Source organism: Chiloscyllium punctatum, chromosome 9 (assembly GCF_047496795.1).
Source record: "Chiloscyllium punctatum isolate Juve2018m chromosome 9, sChiPun1.3, whole genome shotgun sequence".
NCBI lineage: Eukaryota > Metazoa > Chordata > Chondrichthyes > Orectolobiformes > Hemiscylliidae > Chiloscyllium > Chiloscyllium punctatum.
This window is the reverse complement of record NC_092747.1, coordinates 54082687-54094878: the sequence shown is the minus strand read 5'-3', so window position 1 is coordinate 54094878 and position 12192 is coordinate 54082687. Positions and strand designations below refer to the sequence as shown.

At 37.3% G+C, this 12192-nt stretch overlaps 1 protein-coding gene across 6 annotated transcripts in view; it reads left to right on the top strand.

Annotated features, from left to right (window-relative positions):
• The window catches only part of LOC140481408 (LIM and senescent cell antigen-like-containing domain protein 1), a 122664-nt gene extending 112582 nt beyond the window's left edge, over positions 1–10082 (top strand). For 3 of the 6 annotated variants that reach the window (XM_072577558.1, XM_072577556.1, XM_072577554.1), the window contains exons 7-11: positions 5105–5197; positions 6018–6066; positions 6483–6558; positions 6782–6959; positions 8030–8144. In XM_072577558.1, the coding sequence (XP_072433659.1) occupies positions 5105–5197; positions 6018–6066; positions 6483–6558; positions 6782–6929 (366 nt within the window). In that variant the 3' untranslated portion in view covers positions 6930–6959; positions 8030–8144. Of the gene's footprint in view, positions 1–5104; positions 5198–6017; positions 6067–6482; positions 6559–6781; positions 6960–8029 lie in introns of all 6 variants that reach the window. The other 3 variants (XM_072577557.1, XM_072577555.1, XM_072577559.1) reach the window with 2 other exon arrangements.
• Positions 10083–12192: the final 2110 nt, after the last annotated feature.

Here is a 12192-nt window from a genome sequence, read left to right as displayed (position 1 = left end):
TTTGCTAGCATTTGGCCCATATCCCTCTAAACCTTTTTTAAATGTCCCAGCCTCTTCCTCTTCCACTTCCTCTGGCAGCTCATTCCATATATTCACCATCTTTTGCATGAAAAAGTTGCCTCTAAGGTCCCTTTTTAAATATTTTCCCCCCTCACCTTAAACCTATGCCCTTTAGTTTTGGACTTGCCTACCCTGGGGAAAGGACCCTGTCTATTCACCCTATCCGTGCCCCCCACGATTTTATAAACCTCTATAAGGTCACTCCTCAGCCTCTGGTCCAGGGAAAACAGCCCCAGTCCATTTAGCTTTTCCCTTTAGCTTAAACCTTCCAACCCTGGCAATACCCTTGTAAATCTTTTTCTGGAGATATCTATAGTTACGAATACAAAAGCTTGGGTAGTTATGCTGCAGCATATTTCCCACAATGTCAAAATAACATTCAAAACAATTATATAAAATCTTTAGTCTGGAGGCACGCTATCCTAATCTGAGACACCACTTTCAAGGCCAAGCAAAAAAGATGCTCAGGGTCACACTGAATGCCATTTTAATACATTACAAAACACATTTTGAGATTTTTTTTTTGAAACATAAGATGAACCCTTTTATAACTTTCAATATTGATTAAAGTTACATCCCTTGTTCCACCATCAACAATGATCTACAAAGGACTTTAGCAGTGCAAATGCTAGGTTCACCAGGATGTGGAGCATTGGAGATGGGATTGTCGTCTCTGGGCTGTAAAAGTCTTCACAATACCACTCCCAGCACTATATTATATTTTTAAAATACCATCACTATGGTACATTATGGTACATGTTTTCAATCCTCATTTTCCTATTTTTAAAAAATTATTTGTTCAGATCTGTTATGACACACCTTTATAGCAGGAGGACCGTTACCCAGGCCTACTGGCTTAGAGGCAGGGACACCATCATTGTGTCACAAGAAACCTTTCAAGTTTCACAACCCCACTTCTATAGCAACAAAATCGGAATTAAATGCAGTATTCCGGTAGTGATCTAACCAATGTTGTGCACAGTTGCAATGTGACCTCCCAACTCCTATACTCAATGCACTGACCAATAAAGGGGTGTACCAAATGCTGCATTCACTATCCTATCTACCTACAAACCCACTTTCAAGAAACTTTGAACCTGCACTCCAAGGTCTCTTTGTTTGGCAACACTCTCCCAGGACCTTACCTAGGCTAATACCGTTGATACAAAAACAGAAATTGCTAGAAAAGCTTAGCAGGTCTAGCAGCATCTGTGGAGAGAAATCAAAGTTAATGTTTTGGTGATGTCAAGGGTTGTTTTCTGTCCAGAAATGCTGCCAGCCTGCTGAGCTTTTCCAGAAATTTTTGTTTATTGTTTGATTCACAGCATCTGCAGTTCTTTGCTTTCTCTACCATTTGATAATATGAGCTTTAGCTTCAGGGTAGAAAAAGAAGGATGTTGGCAGAAGATGGTAGTGTCATTGGACTAGCAATTCAAAGGCCCAGGCTAATTTTCTAGAGGCAGAATTTCAAATTCTACCAACTCCATCTGCTGGAATTTAATTAAGGTTTCTTGTGACACAATGATGGTGTCCCTGCCTCTAAGCTAGTAGGCCTGGGTAACGGTTCTCCTGCTATAAAGGTGTGTCATAACACATCTGAACAAATAATTTTTTAAAAATAGGAAAATGAGGATTGAAAACATGTACCATAGTGATGGTATTTTAAAAATATAATATAGTGCTGGGGGTGGTATTGTGAAGACTTTTACAGCCCAGAGACGACAATCCCATCTCCAATGCTCCACATCCTGGTGAACCTAGCATTTGCACTGCTAAAGTCCTTTGTAGATCATTGTTGATGGTGGAACAAGGGATGTAACTTTAATCAATATTGAAAGTTATAAAAGGGTTCATCTTATCATGTTTCAAAGTAAAATCTCAAAATATGTTTTGTAATGTATTAAAATGGCATTCAGTGTGACCCTGAGCATCTTTTTTGCTTGGCCTTGAAAGTGGTGTCTCAGATTAGGATAGCGTGCCTCCAGACTAAAGATTTTATATAATTGTTTTGAATGTTATTTTGACGTTGTGGGAAATATGCTGCAGCACAACTACCCAAGCTTTTGTATTCATAACTATAGATATCTCCAGTTTCTACTAGTAACTGAGCTTTTAGTTGTGATATAAATGTTATCTAAAACTTTGGTGCTGGCATTTAAAACAGACAGCTGTCACAGCCTTCGTTTTCCATCTGGACGAATAAGCAATTAGGTACAGGATGGGAAGCATGGCAGGCACGTTTTTGCCCCTGATGTTTTCCTCTTCCTCCCACATAAGTCGGCATGACCGCATTTGACCCAATATGGCAACAAGGAACTCTATGATGAAATTGGAGCCTGTAGGAATCTGAAGGAAATTCTTTGGTTGTGAGATTAATCAATTCTGGGCACTGACCTAGATCTAACTGCTTTCAGATGCTTCATCACTGACACTCCTTCCATTATAAGGTCAGATGTAGATGCTCACTGATAAATCATGCTGAACATTTAGTAGTTATTATTCCTCAGAAGATCGATGAAGATTGAAGAGTGGTAGACGTTGTCTATATGAAATTCAGCAAAGTATTTGACAAGGTTCTACATGGTAGTCTGATTAGCAAGGTTAGATCACATGGGATCCAGGGAGAGCTAGCCAACTGGATATAAAATTGGCTTGAAATAGGAGAGACAAAGTGTGGTAGATGGTTGTTTTTTGGATTGGAAGCCTGTGACCAGCACTGTGCCACAAATATTGGTGCTGTGTCCATTGCCTTTTGTCACTTACATAAATGATTTTGATGTGAATATAGGAGGGATGGTTAGTAAGTTTGCAGATGACACAGGTGGTGTAGTGGACAGTGAAGAAAGTTACCTCAGAGTACAACAGGACCTTGATCAGGTGGGCCAATGAGCCAAGGAGTGGCAGATGGAGTTTAATTTTAAAAATGTGAGGTGTTGCATTGAGATAAAGCAAACCATTACAACAGTTAATGGTAGCGCCCTGGGGAGTGTTGCTGAACAAAAGGACCTGTAGGTGCAGGTGCATAGTTCCTTCAGAAATGGAGTCGCAGGTAGACGTGTTGGTGAAGAAGACATTTTGCTGCTTGCCTTTACTGGCCAGACATTGACTGTAGGAGTTGGGACATCTAATTGTGGCTGCACAGGACATTGATGAGGCCACTTCTAGAATACAATTCTGATCGCCCTTCTGTAGTAAGGGTGTTGTTCAACTTGAGAGGATGCAGAAAAGATTTACAAGAATGTTGCTGGGTTTGGAAGGTTTTGAGTATTAGTCAGAGGCTGAATAGACTGGGGCTTTTTCTCCCCGAATGTTGCAGGCGGAGGAGTGACCTTGTAGGAGTTTATAAAGTCATGAGGGGCGTAGAGTGAATAGCCAAGGTCTCTTTCATAGGCTAGTCGAGTCCAGAACTAAAAGGCATAGGTTTAAGGTGGGAGGGGAAAGATTTAAAAAAGATCCAAGTGGTAACTTTTTTTCACGCAGAGAGTGGTGTGTGTATGGAGCAAGCTGTCCGAGGTGGTTACAATTACAATATTTAAAAGACATCTGGAGGGGTATATGAGTAAGAAGGGTTTCGAGGGATATGGGCCAAATGCTGGCAAATTGGACTAGGTCAGATTGGGATGTTTGATCTGTGCATGAGTTGGACTGAGAGGTTTGTTTCTGTGCTGTATGACTCTGTCTCAGCTTTTGCGTCATTCAGACTTTGGCACGTGATATTCACATCACACCAGGCGATGACCATCTCCATCATAAAAGAATCTAACCTCTGCCCCTTTAATGTTTAATGGCATTGCTGTCACTGAAGCCCCCTTTTCTCAACATCCTGGGGTAAATAATGACAAGAAACTCAACTCTATCAGCCATATAAATACTGCATATTGGATTAGTGGTGCTGGAAGAGCACAGCAGTTCAGGCAGCATCCAAGGAGCTTCAAAATGCCTGAACTGCTGTGCTCTTCCAGCACCACTAATCCAGAATCTGGTTTCCAGCATCTGCAGTCGTTGTTTTTACCATATAAATACTGCAGCAATGCGAGCAAGACAGAGGCTAGAAATTCTGCACTGCAATTCTTCATCTCCTTTTCCCAAAGCCTGTCTGCCATCTAAAATGCACAGGTCAGGTGCAATGGAACACATTCCATTTCTTTGAGTGACTAGAGCTCCAACAATACTCCAGGAGCTTGGCCCCACCAAAACTAAGCCTCCATCTTGACTGACAACCCATTCATGATCTTCACCATTTACCACCAAAGTGCAGTGGCTGCAATATGTAATATCTACAAGATGCCCTAAAGTAACTAGCCAAGGTTGCGCTGACAGCACTGTGACCAATACTACCTAGAAGCACTATGGCAGCAAATGCATGGGAACATCACACCAGCAAGTGTCTCTCTGAGCTATCCATCCTCACTTGGAAATACATTGCTGTTCCTTCATTGTCACTTGGTCAAACTCCTGGAATGCACTACCAACTTGGAGGGTGTCCTGACATCCCAAGGATTGCAACAGTTCAAGCAGACAGCTCATCACCACAACCAGCATCTCCAGGGCATTTAAGGATGAGTAATAAATACTGGGCTGGTCAGCAACACCTACCTGTCATGAATTTTATTTTAAAAACCCTCCTAACAAATTGTTCTAGAGATGTGGAGTAGTGTGCCTTCAAAGTATCCTAGGGACCTATGTAAGTAGCCAAAGTAACAGTGAGAGTTTCAAACGCTAATTTGTATTTTAGTCTGTTTCCCTGCATCACCAACTGGATCTCTCTAATTGTATAAATCAGAATTCTTTGGTTTAGCCCTCTGGTTTCCTTTCTGTATTTGACCCTGTTCAACAGTTTGCATGTAGGTTTGTAAAGTTATTTTTATACTTACTCCATTATGAATGACAAGAGTAAAGAAAATACATGTATGTTTGATATTACTTTGGTCTGACAATTTGTTTGTTTATTTTTCCTGATCTTTGATAATCACAGTGATTGCATCTAATTACTTACTGTAGAAGGATCAGTCATCAAACTGAAACTGTTATCATCTAATTGCAGCATTTTGTATGTGCCAAATGTGAGAAACCTTTTCTGGGTCATCGCCACTATGAAAGGAAGGGTTTGGCTTATTGTGAAACTCACTATAATCAGGTAATGCTGCAAAACTCTTAACACTTAATTTAGAAACAATGTATTTCCTATTTTGCACAATCATGGCAATATTACTTCATTTTAAATTTAATATTTATGTGGCATGTTTCTAATTCCAATGGTAAGAATATCATTTTTTTTGCTACTTTTGGAATACATTCACCTGCCATGTTCGATCTTTTATTAATATCCAGGCTAATAGATTAAGTAGCCTTTTATTTTGCTTATCCTTCTTTTTGTATTGAATCACAAATTCTGTTTTTTTTATATTTGCGTGTTTTAAAACAGTTATGTAAAATACCTATAGCAGCACTTTTTTTCCGGTCCTGCATTTATTCAGAATAGATATGCCAAGAATAAAGGTCCCACTTATGTAGAGCCTTTAGTGAAGTAGGTTATTTTAAAATGTAGACACTATTATTGAAAATACACTTAGCAAGAAACTTGCAGACAGCGATGTCCCACAAATAGCTATGAGGTAACTGATTTGTCCCTGACGGTGTTGATTTGAGAAATGAATATCGGTTAGGATATTCATGGACTTTTTTTGCCCCCACAAACTGGCAGCACTTTCCTTAACATTTGTAAAGGATAGAACATGTGACCGTGCACTAAAGTGAGGTATTTTAAGTTTTCAAGATGAGTGCTAATTACACCATGTTGATCTTGGAGGTGAGAATGCTACTGTTTACTTAAGTTGACTTTAACAAAGTTTTGGCAGCAGTTTTAAAATAAAAGTTTGCATTGAAGGAGATGTGTTAGTCTTGAATTGATATCTTTTGATGTCATGAACATGTTGAACACACATTATCTTTTTCAGCTATTTGGTGATGTTTGTTACCACTGTAATCGTGTGATTGAAGGAGATGGTAAGTTTTAAGTAATTCCATGACTTACTTACTGAAAAATGTATGTGACATTTTTATATAACGAGAAAGCTCCATTTCTTGTGTTTTCTTCTGTTTGCTGACTTGATGCAGTTTCAGTGAAATGTATTATTTATTATTTTAAATGTAGCAAAAAAGGTTATAACCATTTTTTGCATGGTATTGAGTCTTCCTCTTCCTCCCCCTGGTGGCCCTGTACTTATTTAACAAATCAGTAATCCTAAGAATCTGGATTTATATGTTTAGTTTTCATGCCATTTGAATTTTAAATCTGTCAAATGTTGGACCATTTGCTTTAGAACTGAATGTAATGCATTTCTAATGAATCAAGTGGATAAATAAATAAGATGCTAGTTTTGTGATTTTATTATATATTTCACTTTTTGTTTTCTGTACAGTTGTATCTGCTTTGAATAAGGCCTGGTGTGTTAACTGTTTTGCCTGTTCAACTTGCAACACCAAGCTGACACTGAAGTAAGCAATTTAATTTTTGTTACCTGATTAGTGTACTTTTTCAAACCATTTAACTTTTAATTAGTTTCTTTCTGTGACTAAGCTTTGGTTGTTTTCATCTTCAAAAATAACTGTCAGAAGTGCAACTCTCAATTTTTTTTCTGTGTGGTTCTATAGTTTCCTCGTTTCATACATTGCTCTATTTGTGTTCTATCCTTTTCTGACTACTATTAATTATGTGAAGAGACAAATTTGTTGAAATTGATCTGAAACCAGTCTGTAAACATTGTTACGAACGATTGCCTGAAGAGTTAAAACGGCGACTTGCTAAACGAGAAAGAGATGCAAAAGAGAAACAGAAAAAGAAAAAAATGATGGATATCTGCCTGTAAGCAATCCCTCTATCTTCTCTTCTGTCCTTGGTTAGTATCTTTCCACGTGTCTTATATTTACATTAACTCATTCTGTATCGTTGAATCATTGTACTGTTTAACTGACTTCAATCATATTTATATCTTCAAAATACTCCATTGGCTTGTCCTTCCCTATGCCTTTTCAAGATCTCCAATACTGACCTCTCACAGCCCAATTTGTATCATTTGATCAGTGGTGGTCATATGTTCAGCTACTTTGGCTTAAAAATAACTGTGCAATTTCATCAATTAACCTCTCCAAGGCTCATCTAACCCTTTCTTTATTGTATTCTTTAAAATGAGCACATTGACTGTCTACACGACACACATCTCCCACTTTCAAAGCTTTTAATAGAGGACATAGTTACAGAATAAAGGGACAGTTACTTAAAAATGTGCAGGAAATTCCTTCTCCTTGGAGGTAGTGAATGTATGGAATTCTCTACCCCAGAGTTTTGCAGAAGTTAGATCACTGGAATTATTTAACAAAGTGGTCACTAGAGTGTTATGACTACCTATGAGTTGAGCATATGGGAAGCTGGCACAAAAGCTGAGCAAAGACTTGGCACAGATCGCCTATAATCGGGTAGAATGTCAGCTTGCGCTTGAGGAACTCAATGTCTGTCTTATGTTCCTGTTTCTCATGTTCTTATTTAATTTCACATTTATTTTCAATTAGCAGCAATGGTTATAAGATATTTCAAGTTTAAAAACTAAATCAGATAGCAAAATCAAATTTTATCCATTGAATTATCCCAGATTTTTTGTTGTCATGCTCAGCTTTGTAGCGTGAAGGGGTTTTGTTGGTACATGCTGACTGACTGACTGACTTTTCTTGTTATAGCTATGTTTAATTATTACATTGTGGTAATGGTTCCTGTTGAATTCTCATTACTTATATTTTAGTGCCGTTTAAAACCTCCTTCATTGAATTGACAGAAAATATGTAAAGCTTCTGTACAAGACTATGACAAATTCTTGAATTATAAGACTAAAACAGGATAGGATCTGTGACAGAGTGCATGCTCACTGACCTTTTCCATTGAGGCGAATTAAAAAGTTCTTTCTTTGTTCGATAGAAACAAGTTTGTAGAGTTTGATATGAAACCAGTTTGCAAGAAATGCTATGAGAAGTTCCCTCTGGAGCTGAAGAAAAGACTGAAGAAATTGGCAGAAAGTACTGGACGGAAATAAGGAGCCTACTCGTGGTTTACAGTCAATATGTAAAGTAGCTCTTTTAAATTCAAACATTTTTCTAAAAACAAGTCAGCTGAGTACATCTGGAACAATATTCTCAATGCAAGTGATTTAAAGCCAAAAGACAGTGCTAAAGATTAATTTTGGGAACAAAACTTATGACTTTATCCTGACAGAAGCAGACCTATATGGTCAACATACTATCAAAAAGTAAACCCTATTGGAAAATCTTTGCCCTCGAGATGAAGTTTTCCTTGTTGCTTTTTTATTGCTCTCAACAGCTCGCTACGAGTTATGTCAGAGCAGTATTATGATTCAGCAAGAACAAGGTTTTTGTACATTGTACCTCTCCCTTCCCACAGGGAAGTGCCTTATCAATGGCCTGACTAATTTTGTGAATTCACTTAGAACCCAAATCGCACTATTCTGATGGCATGCTGGTCTGCATGCTACAACAGGGTTCCATCTAAAAGTGGAGAATTGTATAAATTTTTCCTCTAAAATGGTACTGTTTTATTGCATTTTCAGAAACATTTTGGTACATGCTGTTACATCTCCACGTGCACACCAAAATATGAAAATGTGAAGTGACACTGATTTTGTTCAAACCCATTACAACATAGGGAATTAGTGTCTAATCTGCTCATTTGTAGTAACTAAGAGTTTGGCAAATTATATCCTTATCTACTTAATATCTTTATCCACAGCAGTTTTGAGTATCACTCAAAGCTTAATGTTAAAATAGCTTTTACTTAATATGCTTCACGCTAAGCCTACACTACATAAAGTATTCAAGGCAAGGCTTCTTTACTCTTCTCATTTTATATGATTGTGAAGTTAGACACTTACAAAAAATTTAAATCAAAATTCACAGTTTCACATTTCTTCAGTCATTCTAATCTTTTTTCAATATATATGTTCTAATAATCTATATGCATAAACCTTTACTATTTTTATACAGTTTGTAACCACTATAGGGTGTTGATTGTAAGCTGCATTATTGCCAAATAAAATTCCATTAGGTAGAAAAATTGCTTAGGTCAAGCTAAATTACCAGTATCCATTCAAAAATAAAGGTTTATAGACTAGGTGACTTTAATTTTTAATACTGTAATAAACTAAAACAGTTAGAAGTAAAGCAGGCAAGTCTTACACCAAATGCCATCTGGTAGCTTATTTCTACATTTCTCTATTCATTTCCACCTTTATTCATCTTCACTGTAATAGCTACAATAATTAAATTTGACAAATTAGCTTTGATTGCATGAGCTATTTTTAAAAACCTGGTAAATCAATTTAGTATTGTTTTTCGTAATATATTTAGCATGGTAAATACTGTAATACAACACTTAAAATGTGTTATGATTTCCCTACATGTACTTGAAAACAAAATGGATCAACTGCGATATTATTGATATTCTGTGAAAAGTATAACATTGTCTAGAGAAACTTCTCACATCTTAAAGAAATCTGTGACTTTACAGTTACACCTTACAGTTCAGCATAGATATTTTACAAGTCATCATTAACAGATGCAAGTTATGTAGTGTTTTATAAAGTTTAATTTAAATATTAAAACTCTTGGATACATTAATAGTATTCAGTAAAGTTTTTTCCGAACAGTTTGCAGTTTAGCATTTTTCTTAATTCTTGTAATAAATGTTGGTGCTAAGTTTTGAGATGGGGTAAAATCTGAAAACAAGTTCATCTCAAATGTCAGTTCTATAATTACCCACTTGTATGTTCTCAAAGTAGTTAAATGGTAACATCTACATTTAATTTCTTGAAAATTAATGATATTTTCCAGTGCGATGTAATGGGAAACATACTAAATTTGTGTTATCTTATCATTTAAAGAATGTATTTTCCCCCTGTATACCACACCTATACAGTACTCCAGTATTACATAATAAAATTTACATTGTATGAACTATTCTACTTGGTCATGCCTACAATTTTGTATTTTCTTAGCACAGAACTGATTTTTCAAAATAGGCATGGTATATTCAAATTATTTCAGAGGTTATGTATTAGTAATATTTTCTGTCAAATGTATTCTTAAATATGTATATATTCTGCATATCAAAGGAAAATTTAATTCACAAAGTATTAAGCACTTCAGCTTCTCAGTTCAAATCTGCATAATTTTAATGATGTATTTCAGAAATCTCCGCTGCTTATGCCACCCTCTTTTCATCACTGTTCCCTTGTGTATGTAAGTTTTGAGTGAAGTTACATCTCAGTTGTTTAGTCAAAGCTTAAGTAGTCTGTTGTGATATAGCGTGATAGTTCTGTGCAATCCCGTGTTAAGAAAATCATATAATAACAGCATAATTTAAACCAATGAGAATAGAATAGTGTTATAGCCAATACAGGTAAGGAAAGTTTGTGTTCTACAAATAATGGTCTAAATTCTCCAATTGCATTATAGCCAATTTGCACTGAAGAAACGTGTGTTATAGCAGATCCAACTGTATTTGACAGAGGGCAGCAATTAATAGTAGCAATTCTCTGGGAATCTATAAATAAGTGTATAAATCTATGGGGGAGGTGATGACCTAGTGTTATTATCACTGGACTGTTATTTCTGAGATCCAGATAATGTTCTAGGAACCCAGATTCTAATCTCACCATGGTAGAATTTGAATTAACCTTAAAAAAATAATCTGGAATTAAGTGTCATTTAATGATTACCATGAATCCATTGTCAATTGTTGGGAAAAACCCATCTGGTTCACCATTGTTCTTTCAGGAAGGAGACTGCCATCCTTACCTGGTCTGTCCGACATGTGACTCCAGACTGACAGCAATGTGGTTGACTCTTAACTGCCAGCTGGGCAATTAGGGTTGGGCAATAAATGCTGACTTAGCCAGTGACACCTTCATCCCATGATCAGCAAATTGATGGAAGTGATCATTGGCAGTGCTATTAAGCTTGCTCACTGGTGTAGTATTTGGGTTTAGTCAGGGCCACTCCCTCCCCATTGCAACTTTGATTCAAAATAAACAAAAGAGCTGAATTCCAGAGGTGGTGATAGAGTCTGCCCTTGATATCCCGACAGCATTTGATCATATTGGGCATCAAGGATCCCTAGCAAAACTAGAAACATTGGGGGATGGGTGGAGGAGAGAGGTGTTGCTCACTACTGCATGGTTTCATATCTACAACAAAGGAAGATGGTTATGGTTGTTGGAAGCCAGTCCCCTCAGCTTCAGGACTTTACTGCAAGAGCTTTGAAAGGCGTTATCTTTGGCCCACCATGTCCAGTTCCTTCATCAATGATCATCCTTCCATCATAAAAGTAAGAAGTAGGGACATTCACTGCTGATTGCGTAATGTTCAGCAGCATTTGTTACTCCTCAGATACTAAAGTAGTCCATATTCACCAAGACCTGGACAACGTCCAAGTGTTGGGCTGATAAGTGGTAAGCAATATTCACATCACACAAGTGCCTAGCAATGACCATCTTCAACCAGAGAGAACTTAACCATCTCCCCTTGATATTCAATGGTGTATTGTCATCACTGAATCTCTCACTATTAACAACCTGGGGCTAACTTGACCATAAACTGACTGGACCAGATGTACAGATATTATGGCTACAAGAGCAGGTCAGAGGTGTGGAATTCTGTAACTTGGCTCCACCATCTAAAAGACAACTTTAGAGAGTTGGAAAGTTACTGGCTCAGCATCATGTAGGTCAAAGCATCCTGCTTGATTAATGTTCAATTCACCACTTTAACATAAATCATTTGAGGATGAAATGAGTGGCAGCAGTGTGTAGAAGATATACTGTAACAACTCACCACGGCCCCTTTAATATCACCTTCCAATCACATAACCTCAACAGCCAGAAGAACAAGGGCAGCAGATTCATAGGAACACCACCTTACCCTCCAAGCCATACATTATTCTGACATTGAAATCTATCACTGCTACTTCACCGTCACTGAGTCAAAATTATGTAACTGATTCCTTAATGGTATTGAACCTACCCTCCATGGACAATAACAGTTCAAGTAGACATCATTACCACTACCTCA